Source organism: Sceloporus undulatus, chromosome 1 (assembly GCF_019175285.1).
Source record: "Sceloporus undulatus isolate JIND9_A2432 ecotype Alabama chromosome 1, SceUnd_v1.1, whole genome shotgun sequence".
NCBI classification, from domain to species: domain Eukaryota; kingdom Metazoa; phylum Chordata; class Lepidosauria; order Squamata; family Phrynosomatidae; genus Sceloporus; species Sceloporus undulatus.
The window spans coordinates 265654556-265672821 of NC_056522.1; the positions used below are offsets into that span (position 1 = coordinate 265654556).

At 40.8% G+C, this 18266-nt stretch overlaps 1 protein-coding gene across 4 annotated transcripts in view; it reads left to right on the forward strand.

Moving 5' to 3' along the window:
• The window catches only part of AP2A2 (adaptor related protein complex 2 subunit alpha 2), an 88897-nt gene that overhangs the window by 1542 nt on the left and 69089 nt on the right, over window positions 1-18266 (forward strand). For 2 of the 4 annotated variants that reach the window (XM_042441351.1, XM_042443023.1), the window contains exon 2: window positions 13963-14038. The exons of the other annotated variants lie outside the window; for them this stretch is intronic. In XM_042441351.1, the coding sequence (XP_042297285.1) occupies window positions 13963-14038 (76 nt within the window). The remainder of the gene's footprint in view (window positions 1-13962; window positions 14039-18266) is intronic. 4 annotated transcript variants of the gene reach the window in all.

An 18266-nucleotide genomic window follows, 5' to 3' on the forward strand; every position in this document is an offset into this window, starting at 1 on the left:
GCTTCATCAGACCAGGCTAAACCAGTTTTCCCTGAGCAGCTTTAAATGTGTGAAACCCAGGTGATCTGTCAGTTCAAAGCCTGACAACTGGTCCCAGTGAAACCAGTGTCCCCAATCTCTGTCCTAGGAAGAAAACCAGGAAAGTGGGCAAGATGTGTAGGAAAGAAATGCTAGTAGGGTGGAGGTAGATGTGGATGGCGGAAGAGGATAAATACTGTTACTTTCTGGAAAGGAAATATTTATCTCTCCCTACAGTCTCAGTATGAACCTAGGAAATGTAATGCAATGTTATGAGTGTATTTGTGCTGCATAATGTGCAGGAGAAATATATGTGCCATGCCACCAGCAGAAAAACTCTAAAATCCCTTGCTTTTACATTGTTCATGAAAGAATGGTTGTGTTGAATGGTTATGTTGAAAATATGTTCTGCGCTCCATTAGCCAAATGAAATCGAGCCCATTTTAGAATAATCCCATGTAGCTGTTTGGAGTTGCAATCTCCAACACATTTGTTCCCTGAACAGTTCACTTTAATTCAGAAACAATAGCAGTTGAAATGGCATGGGCTTTAGTGTCTCTATTTAGCAAGCAGGTTAGTTAAATTGGTGCACAAATTGTGTGTGTGTCTGTGTGTGTGGATAAGCCTGCAAGTCATCTAAGGTTTTACAAATTCCGTGCTGCGTAGTTGGCAAAATACTCCTAATCTTCTTTTGGCCGCATGGCCACTGCCTTCAAGAGACCTTGTAAAGCGGAGCTAGAGATGCCTGTCTAGAGAGCCATTAGTGAGTAGTCAGTTTTAATCTGAATTGCTTGAAGAATATTAATAGCTTTGGTGGTAGTTATTCCAGCATACATATTTTGTAGATAATATTAATCACATCTCGGCTATCAGAGATTCTTTGGCTGCATGTATCTGTTTACCTTTTTGAAGAAAAAAAATTCTCAGTCCAGATACCATTGAGCTTGATGTCAGGAAGATGGATGAAAAGTAGTTTAGTTTCTGGTGTGCTTTGAAAACAGCATCTCCTCCACCAACTCATGTGGTAACAAAGGAAACACAACAGGAAGTTTCTCCAGTAGCCATACTTTAGGAGTTTGGCACAATGGTGGTTGCTTAAATAATACCACGGTGATCATTGTGCCATCCAGCTAATTATTGTATTTCACTTATGCTAACTGTCATCAGAGCAGAGACTGGCATAACCTCCATTTCATTTAGCATCATGTGGAGGTTACACAAATGGAACTGACATACCGCTCACTGGCTCACTACCAAAAAATGCTACAGTTGTTGGGGATAGCCAGTGTTTGTAAGTGGCCTTAGAGGGAGCATCATGCAGGGGTGGGTTTGTTTTAGTGCTCAGTCACAAAACCCATTGGGTGACCTTGGACAAGTCACAATCTCTCGGCCTCAGAGGATGGCAGTGGCAAACCTGCTCTGAAGAATCTTGCTAAAAAAATACATGGTTTGCCTTAGGCTTGCCATAAGTCAGAAATGACTTGAAGGCACACAAGAGGGCTAATATCCCTTTGGATAAGCATTTGGATAAGCATAGTATTTGGTGAGAGAGCCATCATGGTTTAGTGTTTTGAATTTGGAATAGGACTGAGGGAGACCAAGGTTCAATTCTCTCCTCACTCATAGAAATCCATTCATTGGGTAACCTTGGGCAAGTCACATTCCCTCAGCTTAGAGGAAAGTTGCCTCTGAATAAATCTTTCCAAAAAAAAGGCTATGGTAAGATCATCATAAGACAGAGTTGGTAAGAAACAGCAAATTGGTTACTACCATTTTTGTTATATACCTACCTGTAAGGCCTCTCTTAAGTCCTGTTGACGTAATGGACATATACGTTACATTTGTCACTGTCATTGACCAGTCAGCAAAACAACAGACATCAGTCAACATTGTATGAAGCAGTATATACAAAGCCAGATCCAGCTATTTATGATTAAAATATAAAAACATTAAAATGGGTCACATTTACAATAAGTAGATTCTGCCTTTATTGTAACATAAAAGAGCTTTGCAACTGATTCAGTAACGGTTGGAGTTGTGTCAGATAAGCAGTAACACAAGTTTAATTTTTCTACTGGGAAATCTCAAAAAGAAAGAGGGTAATTAATTACTTTCTCAGATGGTGATAAAATTTACAATACAGCAGGACATAGAGAAGTCCGCAAGTCCCCAGACTTGCAGGAAGGTGATCCTTAAAACAGTATTTTTCTTTAGGTGGCCAAATTGTTAATATAGTAGAAACGTCTCAGTGGAAATATGTTTGGGCTGGACTATTTAGCAGAACTGTTTTTATTAATAATTGTGTGTTTGGATGTATGTTGAGAGAATTGTTTTCCAAACTGCATACTGTGAGGGTGCCTTGTGCTACCTAATGATGCCAGAGCTAATTTGCCATAGATAGTGCTCTGAGGTGGATTAGTTGAAGAAAAATGTTTCATAATCCTACGGTAAAGCTAATCTTCTTGAATCCATGTCTTGTGTGCTGTGTTTTGACAGGCGGAGGGGAGAGGCAGTGTTGAGTCAGACCACTGGATCTGAACAAAACAGAATTTCGTGTAGATCTAGTGGTCTGACTCAACACTTCCTCTTCCCTTTTCCTGTCAAAATACAACACACAAGATATGGATACAGGAAGATTAGCTTTAATATAACACGTGTGTGTGTGTGTGGGGAGAGAGTTCATTTTTTATAAGAATGCCCATATCGTCAGAATTCAAAGATGAGAAGAAAGCAAAACTGACAGCTATGCCCATCTCTTAGAGATGTGTGAGAATTTTGTTTCAGTTCATTTTCAATCAGAACAGAAAACAAGTAGCAAGTACTTGTTCAACATCTTTATCAATGACTTGGAGGAAAAAATTGGGGGAATACTTATCAAATTTGCAGATGATACCAAATTAGGAGGAATAGCTAATACTCCAGAGGACAGGATCAAATTTCAAAATGACCTGAATAGACTAGAAAGCTGGGCCACAGCTAACAAAATGAACTTCAACAGGGAGAAATGTAAGGTAGGGTGAAAAAATGAAATGCACAGATACAGGATGGGGGACACCTGGCTTAAGGAGACAACATGTGAAAGGGATCTAGGAGTCCAAATAGACCACAAGTTGAACATGAGTCAACAGTGCGATGCGGCAGCTAACAAAGCCAATGCGATTTTAGGCTGCATCAGTAGAAGTATAGTGTCTAGATGAAGGGAAGTAATAGTGCCACCCTACTCTGCTTTGGTCAGGCCCCACCTGGAATATTGTGTCTAGTTCTGGGCACCACAATTCAAAAAGGACATTGAGAAATTGGAGCGTGTCCAAAGGAGGGCGACTAAAATGGTGAAAGGTCTGGAAACCATGCCCTATGAGGAACGCCTTAGGGAGCTGGGGATGTTTAGCCTGGAGAAAAGAAGGTTAAGAGGTGATATGATAGCCCTGTTTAAATACTTAAAGGGATGTCATATTGAGGAGGGAGCAAGCTTGTTTTCTGCTGCTCCAGAGACTAGGACCCGGAGCAATGGATGCAAGCTGCAGGAAAAGAGATTCCACCTGAACATTAGGAGGAATTTCCTGACAGTAAGGGCTGTTCGACAGTGGAACACACTTCCTAGGAGTGTAGTGGAGTCTCCCTACTTGGAGGTCTTCAAACGGAGGCTGGATGGCCATCTGTCGGGGATGCTTTGATCTGGATTTCCTGCATGGCAGGGGGTTGGACTGGATGGCCCTTGCGGTCTCTTCCAACTCTATGATTCTATGATTCTGTTCTATGAGAACAGATTTGCTCAATCCTAATATGTATGTATGTATGTGCATATGTAATGTGTGTGTGTGTGTGTGTGTGTGTGTGTGTGTGTGTGTGTATATATATATATATATATCCAGCAAGCAAACCTTGATTTTTCCATTTTATACAAGGGACACCATTTTACTACACATTGTATACAATGAGCATCCACAGATTTTGGTATCCACAGGGAGTCCTGGAACCAAACCCAGTAGATACCAAGGGTCCACTGTACCAGTTACTTAACAGTAAAAAAAGAAAAAAAAGAGTATGCATCTTTTTGTCAAATCTGTTATTTCAACTTCTCTGTCTAATCACTGTCTTAAATGACAGACAACAATAGAAACAATATTAATAGTTTGGAAGCAATGCATTTAAAACACCTTAAATCATGCAATGCATGTATGGAAATACACCTGCTAAAATTCTTGGTGTATGAAATGTAGCTGAACTTGCAAGTTAGTTGAACAAGGAGTTTCTCAGGAGTTCTTAGTTTAGGAACTAACCTAAACTTAGTTTTATCTATCTATGCACATGGTTATAATACATTTTTTTTATCAAGTAAGAACATATATTTGGTGAGCCTTCCGTTTATTACTGATTTGATATGAAAAGTCTTCTACTGAAGATGATGTTTCTGACTGAAGTATTTCTCCCCAGCATCCTCAAGGTCTTGCTTCTGTGATTTTCTGAAACACCTGTCTGTTAGCTAAGTATTCTAGGTATGGAGAAAAAGGAACCAAGGCAGTCTTAATAAAAAATGTCAGTGCTACATCTAGATTTCATGAATAGTGTTAAGCGCCCAAGAAAGGTGGTCTGCTGCCGCCACTGTTTGCTACATCCGGGAACCGCAGCGGCCAAACGGCGCAGTTCCCGGGTGCAGCAAGAAAGAAGTGCCGAAATGGCGCTTCTTTCTGCGACCTGGAAGTGGCGCCGCGAGGCGCTAGTTGTGCACTTGCGGCATCACTTCCGGCGCACAATGCCAGGACGCTATGCATCCGCGACATCAAAATGGCGCCCCCCGTGTGGACGGGTGCCGCCATTTAGTACGGACTCGGTCCGTATTAGGGTTGAGGGTCGTCTGTTCTGGACACCCCTTCTCAACCCTAACATGCCCCTTCCTAACCCTAGCACACCCCTTTGGCGCGTCTGTAACGCGCCTATGTAATATGTTGAGCTGTGTGACAAGGTTCAGTCCGGTGTAATAACTGATTTCATGTAAAGATGGATAAAGTGTGGGTCTTATACTGAAAACTCATGTGGATCAACAGTTTGCTCTGTTCAGCTAATTCTCTAAACATGGATAGATTTTGCTAGTGGAAAACTGATAGCTCTTCATGCTCTCAGTGATGTTCGTTTACTATAATCAAGAATTCAGTGACTTATCTTAAGAGAATAACGCGTTATCACAGGGGCAGGTCACTATTTATTTATTGGATGTATATCCTGCTTTTCTCCCAAAATGGGATTTATAGGGTTATATTCCACTTTAACCTCCATGGTTTTGTCCTGGAGTTTGTAGTTTGGTGACGCACTAGACTTCTCTTGTTGCGAATTCTAAATACCTCTCTCTAAGCTACAGATCCCATGATTCAGTGGGATGGAACTATTGCAGTTAAAGTAAAATCATATCAGTATAATTATATAGTGTGAAAGGAGCCAGATCACAGAATTGCAGAGTGTTTCATCACACCAGCATGTTCATCTTCTTGGGAAGAGTGACCTTCTAGAGATCACTTCCAGCCAATTGCAGGGAAGGTTAGATTTGCTAGTTTTGTAACATCTGAAGCCTTCCTTTGTGTGTAGTGAACTCTGGACTCTTTTTCTATCTCTGTACCAGACAAAGCAGGATTACCACTGTTTATGGTCAACTTCCACAGGATACAGAAGATACATATAGCCAGGGATATATGAAGCTGTACACATGATAGTTCCTGCTTTGGGTGACTATTGTTTCAATCCTGAGCATTTGAATTCTCCTAAAACATAAATAACTTAGAATAGTTGTTCAAATTTGAGGATGCTCCCTTATCTGATAGGGCGATTATTAGGGAGTAGGGTAGTGGCTGCCCATAGCAGGAAGTCTGGAAATCTTATTTCAGGAGAAAATAAGTCCACACTCTGCAGTGGAAGTGAAATTCATAAATATGACTGATTAGTATTGTTATTGATATGTTCCCCTAGAATCTCCTAGGTAAAGGTACCCATATTGTATTGGTTTATTCTGACGCATCATTTTGGGAGCCATTTCAGTAGACCAGTGAAAGCAAAACCTCTTCCTCTTCCTATACACTGTGATAAGCTGGTATTCTGTATTGAAAAGGGACTGCCATACAATGCTGATGTGTTTGGTTGGTTTTACTGGTGCACACTTTGGAAGCAGAGCCTGTATTTGGTTGCAGAATTATCCAGATTCTGTGCTTTAAAAAAGCTGCATTATGCAGTTGGGGCAAGGGCAAACAAAAGAATTTGTGCTTGATATTGAGAACCTTTCCTCTACTTTATGTGGGTTCCTAGGCAAAAAAATACTTTTTTGGTTTTGCCTTTCCTCTCTCCTTTAGCCGTTGTCAATCTATCTCCTTTTGCCTCTCCGCTGTTGGAATGCAAGGCATGGCCTTTATTTTTGTATCTTGTTTTTAATCATACCTGTCTGCCTTTCTGTATCCAAGTGTATTTGAGATGGGTGGCTCACAATGAAAACTAAAAAAATGTCAGGATGATAAAAGCAGTAGTTTAGTCATTAGATAGTAAGTTAGGAAAATGCTCTGTGGAGTGAAATTGCTATCGCTGTATATTGTAAGGCTGGCAGTGATGGGGCCAAGCGTACCTCTCTAGAAAAGCTGTTCTATAGTCTTGACACCACACTGGAAGAGACTTTCTTCCCCATGGCAAGGGCACATGAAAGATGGGCTTTTGTAGCAGAGAGACATTCCCAGGCAGGTTCCTATATAAAGATGTGATTCTCAGGTAACTGGACCTAGGCTATTCATGGCTCTAAGTATCAAAGGTAGCTCCTTGAATAGAGCACAGAAATAAACTGGCAGCTAGTATGGCTGATAAAGAGGTTCTATGTTCTGATCTGACATCTACCAGAACTTTGAAGCTTGTTAGAGATGTAACATTTTAACAAATATTGAAGCCATGGGGAGGACATATTTTTTCTTTTTCCTTGGGGAAAAATAATTTTTTAGATTTTTAAAAATGTGATATTAACACCTTTTACAGATTCAAAGTCACTTTGTTAATTTAGGAACATAAAATGTATTATGTACAATTTTGGTTTGGCATTATATTATCATGCTTGTTATAATAAAAGCAACAGTTTAATCAAACAGTAATTCCCAATTGAATTTCCCCTTTTAACTACTATTTTTTTCATAAATGAAGCTACAAAGACCCGATTTTTCCATCTTTGATTTTGCCAGTTTATTAAAAGATGGCCCGCTAATACTGTACAGCTTCAGTGCCAAGTTGTTTTTTAATTTTCTTCCTCCATCTTGCTTCAGAACAGGAAGATCTATTGGTGTGGGATCAGAGACTATTTGCCCACCATGAGACCTGGGAAGGCTGCACCCACTGCTGCATTCCCTCCATGAAAAAAATATTTATTTTGGTCTCCAGGTGTTTGCCAGTAATTATAGTAATCCATACAATAACAGGTTCTCTTGAGATTGCTGATTCATAAAGTTGCCATAACTTGAAGGCAAATTGACTGCACTTAACAAATACATCTTTTTACCTTCACTTCTCTTATAAATTGTTATTATTTAATTATAGGAAGGTTTGATGTCTTTGTCCTTGAGCAGCTGTAATTAATTATTACAATTAATTATGCTAGCATTTGTGGATCTCATGAAGAGAAGTATGTGTACAGTATATTGTCAGTGTCCAATTAGTCCAATTAGCTACCTCGCCTTCTTTTAGTGTGTCTAGGGATGCCATAACCCAGTGGCCCCCGTGACAAACCCGCTTTTGGGGGGGCCGTCACAGTCACGGTCCGGTCTCTCCCCCTGCCCCCGGCTTGGGGCCCACGCAGCGCCAACCCACCTTCCCCTGCCTCCCTGCGTGGCTACGCCACCCACCTCCTCCTCCTCCTCCGTTGGGAAGCAAAGGAGGAGGCAGTGCGTGGGGGGGAGGGTGGCGGGGAGGGGCGGGGTGTGCGCAGGAGGCACACCTCCTTCTCCTCCTCCTCCGTTCCAAGCCTCCCTTCCTTTCTCCCTCCTTCCTCCTCCTCCTCTGCCTCCCAGCCCAGGCCCAAGCGGAGGAGGAGGCAGAGGTGCCTGCCTGGCTTGGTGCTCCCTGCGCGCGCGCGTGCGTGTACCAAGGCAGCAGCCACTGGCAGGCAGCCACCCACCGCCTCCTCCGCCTGGCGCGCCTCCGCGCTGGGCACTTCCTTGGGCCTGGGAGGTGGAGGCAGAGGAGGAGGCTGAGGCGGAAGTGGCTGGCTGCCTGCCTCCTGCCTTGGCGCGCGGGCGGGGGGGGAGCGCGCCAAGGCAGCCACCCACCTCCTCCTCCACTTGGGCCTGGGCTGGGAGGCAGAGGAGGAGGAAGGAGGGAAGAAGGAAGGGAGGAGGAGGAGGGAGGATGGAAGGGGGAGGAAGGAAGGAAGGAGGGAGGAAGGAAGGAAGGGAGGAGGAGGAAGAAGGAAGGAAGGAGGGAGGAAGGGAGGAGGAGGAAGGAAGGAGGAAGGGGGAGGAAGGAAGGAGAGAAGAAGGAAGGGAAGAGGAGGAGGGAGGAAAGAAGGAGGAAAGGGGAGAAAGGGAGGAAGGAGGGAAGAAGGAAGGGAGGAGGAGGAGGTAGGACGGAAGGAGGAAGGGGGAGGAAGGAAGGAAGGAGGGAGGAAGGGAGGAGGAAGGAAGGAAGGGGGAGGAAGGGAGGAGGAGGAAGGAGGGAGGGAGGACAAGGAGGAAGGAGGAGGAGGAAGAGGATAGTGATGAAGATTAAATGAGCCAGCTTCTGAGGCACAACCAATGTAAGTTACTCTCATTTTTACAAACTCATGCACAGTGAAAAAAACCCAAAGTCCCTTGACCAAGGACACACTTTTGAGAAGTACAGTTGAATCCGAGGGCAAACCCACTTCTTGTTAATTCACCTTGACATATTCAGTGTGAAACCCAAAGAGTTTGGTTATGGAATAAGCCTCTGAAATATGCAAGAGATTGCCATGTTAAGTAAAGCCATGTTCAATGCCCAAATGCGCTGTTTGGAATGGGGGGGGGGGGTGGTGGCCAGAAAGGGAAAGTCCATTTCTGTCATCTGTCTAGGAATAATGCCCAAATGTCTTCCATTTTGATCATGCCTAAGAAACATGTATTTATATTAACATTTTTTTAAAACCATCAATTTTTTTCGTGTGTCCTCCATTTTTAAAAAAGTGCCCTCCATTTGCAAATTTTGTCCTACAGTTGTCCTACATTTGTCCCGGTTTGGAGGTCCAGACTTATGGCAACCCTAAGTGTGTCTACTTATGCATCCATCTCATCATAGCTGATCATACATCTGATATGCTTATTAAAAAGCCACCCTACAAACTAATTAAATAAAATTTTATGTGTGCTTTTAAATTGGGGATTGAGATTGACTGGCAATTGTGTGATGTGTTTTTAATTATATGAGCTGTTGTGTTCTTCACGTAATGTTGCTAGAACTGTGCAGATATTGGTCCTAGCCAAGGTCATAGGGCTTACCTTGGTTTGAATATTTCTTCTCTCACTGCTAAAAATTGAAAGTATTTACTCCATTGAAATCAGTTTCATAGTTCCATGCATTCAATATCTGTCTGTCTGTCCATCTGTCTGTCTGACTGTCTGTCTATAATGTGATTACATGCACAATAGACTTAAGTGCTGTTGTTAATCCCAGAAAGGTTCAGGCATACCTCAGTCTGATAAAGAAGCTGTTTTTTACAAAGTCTTCTTACAGCATCCTCATCTTTTGTTTAGCTGGTAGGTTTTTTTTTTTTGTAGCATTGGCATTGTGATGATGGTGAAGAAGGCTGGAGACAGATAGACTGCAGTAAAAAGTGTGATAAAGCTTGACCTGTGGGGTTTTACTCTAGGTTCATACAGTAACTATGTGTGTTTACTTACAACAAGCAAAATGAACAACATCCTCCAGAATCACTTACTGAAGTGGGAAGAGCAAAACAGAAAGAAAAGGGGAAAGCAGATTACCCTGCTTCACCAGCTGGCCTGTTAAAAAGATCATAGATCTATAACTTGCATCATCTCAATGGAAATCATAAGAAGACTGGAAGCTGTTGAAAGGAAAAACTTTCAAGTGGTCTCTAGAAGATTCAAAATGTTTTTGCTTACATATGCAAGGCTTACCTGATCTGGTTGTTTCATTTCACATGTGCATAAAAAGTTAGATAAACCATGTTGAAATGCTCTTCTTTTTTTGGTGTAGGAACTTTTTCCTTTTCTTTATACCTTTGGTATTAGAGTTTCTCTTAAAGAAGTAAAGCCTAGGAACGCAGCTTCTCCATTAACAGAGGTGTACCTGTACTGACTTTCCAATTTTCCATTTGTTCAGTCTGCAGTTCAATTATTGCTGGTTGGGACTAGCAATAGGATTTATGCCATCATTACAGCATCAAATTACCACCACTGGCACCTTAATTTTATAATGGTATAAGAACTAATTAAAGTAGGGTCATATAATTAAAGAAGGTTTCCCAGAGGAAACACCAAAGAACCTCATGTATAGCATCTCAAATTCTTAGCAGAAATGTGTAAAATAAGTGGAATTAAAACACCGAATTCATTAAAAGGTTATTATAATTAGCAAGTACAGATTTGGCAGTATTATGGAAAGAGGAAGACCCACATATAGATAAGTATAAATAGGTGAAATGGCACCAAGTTAGAATGAGAGATGGAGTAAACAAAATAATATGTATAGAACTGATTTTTTAAATCTTCTCTCTGATAACAAGATTTTTTTTTGTTATGCAACCATACTGCTGACTAAAATCTTCATTCAAAATAAATATTCCATGTTGAGAAGCAGATTGTGCCTCAACATGCATAGTGTTTATTCCTTTGATCTTGTTTCGATGGTCTCCTTGACCTGGTACATAGGACAGCAAAAGCAAACATTTCTATTGGGAAACCATATGTTGATTCTCTGTTCTCCTAGTAAGCTAAAGTTGCTTTATTTGGTTCTTCTACTTTTTTATCTGGTTAAGCCTGGGTTCTGTCAGTTTTGCTGTTGCCTTTCAATATTAAATTAGAAGCCATGGAAATGTTGGTAGCGGTTTGTGATGATAGAATGTGTTTTAGCTAGGTTAGCATTCAAATGTTAGAATGTATTACTGTGGTTCTTCTTTATAACTAAAACTAACAAATGAGGGCATCAAAAATTGTACGGATTAAGTCTCCCTTATCCAAAATGCTTGGGACTAGAAGAGTTTGGGAGTTTAGATTTTTTCATATTTTTTAGTATTTGGATATACATAATGAGATATCTCAGGGATAGCATCCAAGTCTGAACATGAAATTCATTTATGTTTCATATACACCTTAAAAATATAGCTAGAAAGTAATTATATACAATATTTTAAATACTTTTGTGCATGAAACAAAGTTGAAACAAGGCTTCTGTCTTAAGAACTGAATGAGCAAGAGCACTGCAGCTGCCTCCCCCCAAGTGTCATGTCAAGAGCTCAAAAAGGTTTGGATTTTGGAGCATTTGAAATTTCAGATAAGGAATACGCAATCTGTATATGTGTGTATGTGTGTGTGTGTGTGTGTGTGTGTGTGTGTATATATATATATATATACTGTATACACACACACACACACACACAACCTTCAGAAAGATGGGTCTTTCTATTACACTGCTCTCATTGTATTCGGGATCGGTATTCTGTACTACTGTAGTATTATCATTAACCTGGAACTCAGCTAGAGACCTCGTATCTCTGAATGGCTTTTACCTCATAGCATTGTTTATAAAATAGATTGTCACCCTCTAAGCCTTGGGTGAAAATATCATTTGAAGAGAATTATACAAAGCAAGTGAATTTAGGAGACAGGGAGAGAAGCTTGTTTCTGTTACAGACTGACTATCCTCTGTCCCACAGTCTGGCTTAAATAGAGTTTAACACTGTCTTTCAACTGGTTATGAATTCCCCCACACTTATTAACTTGTTGTCAAAAGGGATTGGCCATCTGTAACAAACAGAGGAAGCTCTGTGGTACAGTAATCTGCAGGGAGCACATCGCAAAGATAATCCTCTGCTGTTGAAGATAAATAATGCAGAATGAACCACAAAGGCATGAATGAATTACTTGTTGTTTTGACTCTAAGGTACAGTTTTGAAAATTAACAAATGAAGTGTGAATAGAACATTTATTCCTTGGATGCTTTTTAATGTCTTTGATGGAAGCAGTACATTTAATATAGGTAGCTGAAATAGCCATATTATTTCAAATACCGGTGTGAGCGTGTGTGTGTGTGTGTATACATACTGACTGGCATATGTTTCATAGTATATTAGTGGTGCCTAGAAAACATACAATGGAATAAGTACAGTATAGGGCAAAATCCTCTGCTGCAAACCATTCTTAGAGGAAGGTGTCATCAGGGTTGTGGTTGCTGTGTGCCTTCAAGTTGTTTCTCACTTACAGTGACCCTAAGGCAAACCTATAATGATTTTTTCTTGGCAGGATTTGTTTGCCTGAGGGGGGGATGCCTTAGCCTTCCTCTAAGGCTGAGAGAACGTGACTCGCTCATCACCTAATGAGTTTACATGGCCGAATGTGGATTCGAACCCTGGTTTTTAGAGTTGTAGTCCAATGCTGAAGCCACTACGCTGCACTGGCTCTCAGTGGCTGCATGGAATTTCTTCAACTTCTCCCTTTGTTAGATGAATCTGTGTAAGCACACACTCCTCACACGTGGGCATTGCATTTGCTCAGCCAAATTGCCGGCTCAGATTGATTAACAAAGAGCAGAGACTGGGATGTTTTTAATATCTTGTACTCACATGCACTTGTGTTTCTTTATTTCTGAGCTTCTGAATGCTCTTGCGGTGTCCAGTTAACATTTTTAGACCCAGTCAAAGACCCTTAAAATGGGTGTAAATGTGTAGATTTGCATATCACTTGTTCTACATACACACATACACTTCAGAACCCCCATCTGCCTGAAGATAGTAGTGGTGGAATGAAGCCCTTTCAGAGGAGCACACCCGGGCTTAGTTCTGATCTGCAGTGAAGAAAAGCAGTAGGTGCTGACTGTTGCACCTCCTTGACAGCACTAGCACTGGTGATGGCACACTTGGGTGCCTCTGTCATAGAGTGGGCATTGCTGTACTACATAGGCTGTAATGTATAAGCATGTTTAACTGTGTATTGCTATATTATAGTTATGTAGAAGAATGAATGGAGGTGTAGTACTAGTGGAAATAATTGGTGGTTCAGAGAGATGCATGCTGGCTGGAATAGGAATGTGTGGGGGAGGAATTTTCTTAGAATCATAGAGCTGGAAGAGATCACAAAGGCCATCCAGTCCAACCCCTTGCCATGCAGGAATACACAAAGCATCCATGACAGATGGCCATCCTGTCTCTGTTTAAAGACCTCCAAGGAAGGAGACCACATCACGCTCTGAAGGAGTGTGTTCCACTGTTGAACAGCTCTTACTGTCAGAAAGTTCCTCCTAATGTTTAGGTGGAATCTCTTTTCCTGTACAGTAGTTGAAATCCATTTCTCCGGGTCCTATTCTTGGGAGCAGCAGAAAACAAACTTGCTCCATCCTTGATATTACATCCCTTCAAATATTTAAACAAGGCTATCATATCACCTCTTAACCTTCTCTTCTCCAGACTGAATATACCCAGCTCCCTAAGTCACTCCTCATAGGACCCTTCGCCATTTTGGTCACCCTCCTCTGGACACGCTCCAGTCTGTTGGTGGGAAACACAAAGTAGAGATGGGATCAGGATGGTATTATGGGCTGGGTGACTGAGGGGATACAGAAGTGAGAGCTGGTATGTTTTAATTAGTTAATGAATTAAGGTAAAGCCCATGAGCTTTAGGGTGGGATAACGTTAACATTATGCCAGTGATTGGGGATGATGGCACTTCTGTTTTCAGATGGTCTCGTGCTAATACCTTATGTTTTTCCCCCTGGAATAAAGTTTTACTGTTTCCAACACAGAAGGCGTTTACACTGAACTCCTCGGGGGAAGAGCAGTTCTTGAGAGTCTCAGATGATGCAGGATGTCTCTTGGCAGGTGTTTACAAAAGCCCAGAGGCCCATAGATTCTGCATACTAAGACTAGGATGCTGTGGGGTTATACTTACTAAGAGAACATACTTCCACCACCAGAACTGAGGAGAGGGAATATGTCTCTCCATACTGCAGCAAAAAAAATGTTTTGGATTCTTTATCAAAGGCATGCAGATGGCAGAAGAAAAAATTTCTTCTGCAGCCCCAGCTGTTGGATTTTGGCCTTAAAAATGTGTTATAAATACACACACAAAAGGCTTTGGTTTACACAATCTGACACTTCAGATATCGGAATTACACTTTTCAGAATAAGCTGTGATTTAACAAGATGTTCTTGTTTTGATCCCACCCCTCCACATTTTGAGACCGTGAATACAATATTGTTTCTTGTACATCTGGCTTGGCTAATTCTGGTAACATTGTAGAAAAAGGGACATGTTCCTGTCTATCTAAATGACCTTTCCCAGGAAGTGCACATGCCTTCTGCTAATCACAAATATCCAGAGTTTGAAGGTCGGTGTTCTAGTCTAGAGTGGAAAATAACAGTTATTGGTGTAAGCGTTTTTGCTTCCCTTTTTCTGGTAATCTGGGGAAATGGGCACAAGATGACTACTTTTATACAGTAGTAATGAATGGAAGTATTTAAAACGATGTGATGATTAGTGTTGTCAGTTAAAGAACCCTAAATCCTGATGGGGTCTGAATTGATAATGGATTAAACTTGCATTTGAAAAAAACACAATTATTTTAAGGAGAATAGTATCTAGTGGAGGCTTTGTACTACTAGAAAAAGCTTATAATCACACCAAGTGGGGTATAGTATAGTCGGCCCTTCTTATAAACAGATTTTTTATACACAGATTCAAGCATACACAGTTTGAAAATGTTCAAAAAAAGTATAAATTTCAAATATCAAACCTTGATTTTCCATTTTTTATAAGGGACATCATTTTGCTATGTCATTATATTTAATGGGACTTGAGCATATGCAGATTTTGTTATACACGGGGGATTTTGGAACCAAACTCCAGCATATAACAAGGGTCCACTGTATTTGAATTTTGCAGTGCTCTATATTGGATCTCATGCTATTTCAAGGAATCTCAATGTTCAAAATTAACCTTTTGTGGGGATGATGCAGTGGGATGAGAGACTAGCACAAAGCAGTGCACTGAATCCTTACTGACAGGAATGTAATCTGCTAGTGCATGAGGAATGAGTATCCTTTAGCTCTCTTGATGCTTGGGGCTGCAGTTCCCATAATTCCTTGGCATGGGCCATGCTGATTGGGACTCATGGGAGCTGAAGTCCAAAACATCTGGAAGGCTAAAGGTTCCTTAGTAGTGCACTAGCTCAGAGCTACTACTAGAATTACCCCTTTTGCACCACACTAAACACTGTGGCAAGAACCATCCTGGAGATGGTATACTGTACTAGAAAAGATGCATAATATTTATTTCTTGTTCTTAACTTTTCAAAGTGATTTATGTATATTTTTGTTCATTCTTCCAACTGTCTGATAAAGGAAGCCTACTTATGGCCCATTTATAGATGAAGTGGGAGCCCTGGTGGCGCAGTGGTTAAATGCCTGTACTGCAGCCATTTACTTGAAACCACAAGGTTGCGAGTTCAAGACCAGCAAAAGGGCCCAAGCTCGACTCAGGCTTGCATCCTTCCGAGGTCGCTAAAATGAGTACCCAGACTGTTGGGGGCAAATTAGCTTACTTGCTAATTAGCTTACTTGCTGTTCACCGCTATGATCTTTGGAATAGCAGTATATAAATAAAACAAATTATTATTAAATTATCCAGTTCAGTAGGTTGTCTCTGAGTGTTGTACAGCTCCAGTTCTGTATGTCTTAAAGCCTGGGAGTAGAGTTCATTTTGTTTGTTTATGAGATTTATATATTTCCCTTCAGCATCACCTGCAGAGTGGCTTAGAAAAACAAAGTCATTTAAATAAAATAGAACACTTTAAGAATAAACATGTTGTGAAAGGATGGTTTTTTTAAAAAAAAAAATCAGAAGCTTAAAAAATAACAGCACCAGGTATGCTTTTCTGGTGGGGAGATTCTGTCTGTAAATGTTTATTGAAAACAACATGAGTGGATTAGTATGGTTATGGACATTCATTCAGGCATCATCATCATCACCCCCCCCCCCTGCAATTAGGACTCAAAGTGACTCATAATTAAAAGAACCACCTGGAATACTGTGTCCAGTTCTGGGCACCACAATTCAAAAAGGACATTGAGAAACAGGAGCATATCCAAAGGAGGGCGACCAAAATGGTGAAGGGTCTGGAAACCATGTCCTATGAGGAATGACTTAGGAAGCTGGGGATGTTTAGCCTGGAGAAGAGAAGGTCAAGGGGTGATATGATAGCCCTGTTTAAATACTTGAAGGGATGTCATATTGAGGAGGGAGCAAGCTTGTTTTCTGCTGCTCCAGAGACTAGGACTCGGAACAATGGATGTAAGCTACAGGAAAAGAGATTCCACCTCAACATTAGGAAGAACTTCCTGACAGTAAGGGCTGTTGTACAGTTGAAAGCACTCCCTCGGAGTGTAGTGGAGTCTCCTTCCTTAGAGGTCTTTAAACAGAGACTGGATGGCCATCTGTCGGGGATGCTTTGATTTGGATTTCCTGCATGGTAGGGGGTTGCACTGGATGGCCCTTGTGGTCTCTTCCAACTCTATGATTCTATAATTAAAAACTTAAGAAGTGAGCATGAAAATAGAATCTAACTATTATAGTATTAAAACACATGACACATTAAAAGAATAAAATGCACTTTAAAAATATAAAAGCTCTTAGAAACAGTACAGTTAAAACAGTACAACTCCAACCCCCAGCTTGTTCTTTAAATACTTTATGTTTTAAAAGCTTGTCTGAATAAAATGGTTTTAGTCTGCCGGTAGAAGGACAGCACAGAGAGGTCATTCTAGTCTCCCTGGGAAGAGAGTTCCAGAGTCTAGGGGCAGTCACTGAGAAGACTCTGTCTCATGTCCCCACTAACCATGCTTGTGATGGTGGTGGGACTGAGAGAAGGGTCTCTCCTGAGGCTCTCAGAACCTGGGCTGGCTCATACAAGGAGATATGATGTGCTAAATAGCTTGGACCAGAGCCATATAGAGCTAGGTTATAATTAGCACTTCAAATTGTGCCTAGAAACAAGGTGCAGTTGGCTCTCAGTATCCACAGATTGTTTATCCATAGATTCAACTATCTACTGCTTAAAAATATTAAAAACAGATGTATAAACATCAAAAAGCAAAAATAAAAATAAATAAATAATAAATAAAATTTTAATTTTTATCCCGCATTTTTTGTGACCAGACAATCAAAGCGGCTCATGACACATTAAAATATCCACATTCAATCTTATATCTCAGATTACCCCCTCAAAACAGAATTAAACATAATATAATTAAATTTAGAGATTAAAATATCTATTAATAAAAAGGAGAAAAGAAAAGAGTATAATTTTCCATTTTATATGAAATAATAATTTTTATGTTTCCCACCTCTCCCTGCGGATTGAAGCGGGATTACAACAGTAAAAACAACAATTACAAGATTAAAACTACAATGTCATATAAAATACACTCAATGAAACAATATAACCATTACCAATACAATGTATTGACTAAATCATAATTTAAAATACATATCATTTCAAATAGAGGTGGAGTATTTCTAACTCTCTTATAACAGATTGGATGGATAGGCCTGACGGAACAGATCCGTCTTAAGTGCCTTTTTAAAGGCATCTAAGATGGTAATGAGACAGATCTTCTCCGGCAAGTCGTTCCACGGCTTGGGGGCTATGGCAGTAAATGCTCTATGGGAAGTTGATCTTAACCTGGTCTTTGGATATTCTAATAGATTCTTCCCAGATGTTCTGAGAGTGTGGGGCGGATTGTGTAGGGAGAGGCGTTCCCTCAAGTAACTCGGGCCCAAGCCATGTAGGGCTTTAAAGGTAATAACCAACACTTTGAATTGGGCCCGGAAGCTGATCGGCAGCCAGTGTAATGATTTTAGTATTGGAGTAATATGGTCAGGTATGGATGTATCTGTGACCAATCTGGCTACAGCATTTTGAATCAATTGAAGCTTCCAAACTTGGTACAAAGGTAGCCACATGTAGAGCGCATTACAGAAATCTAAACTAGAGGTTACCAGAGCATGTATCACTGTTTCAAGGTCCCTCTGGGCCAGGCAGGGATGCAG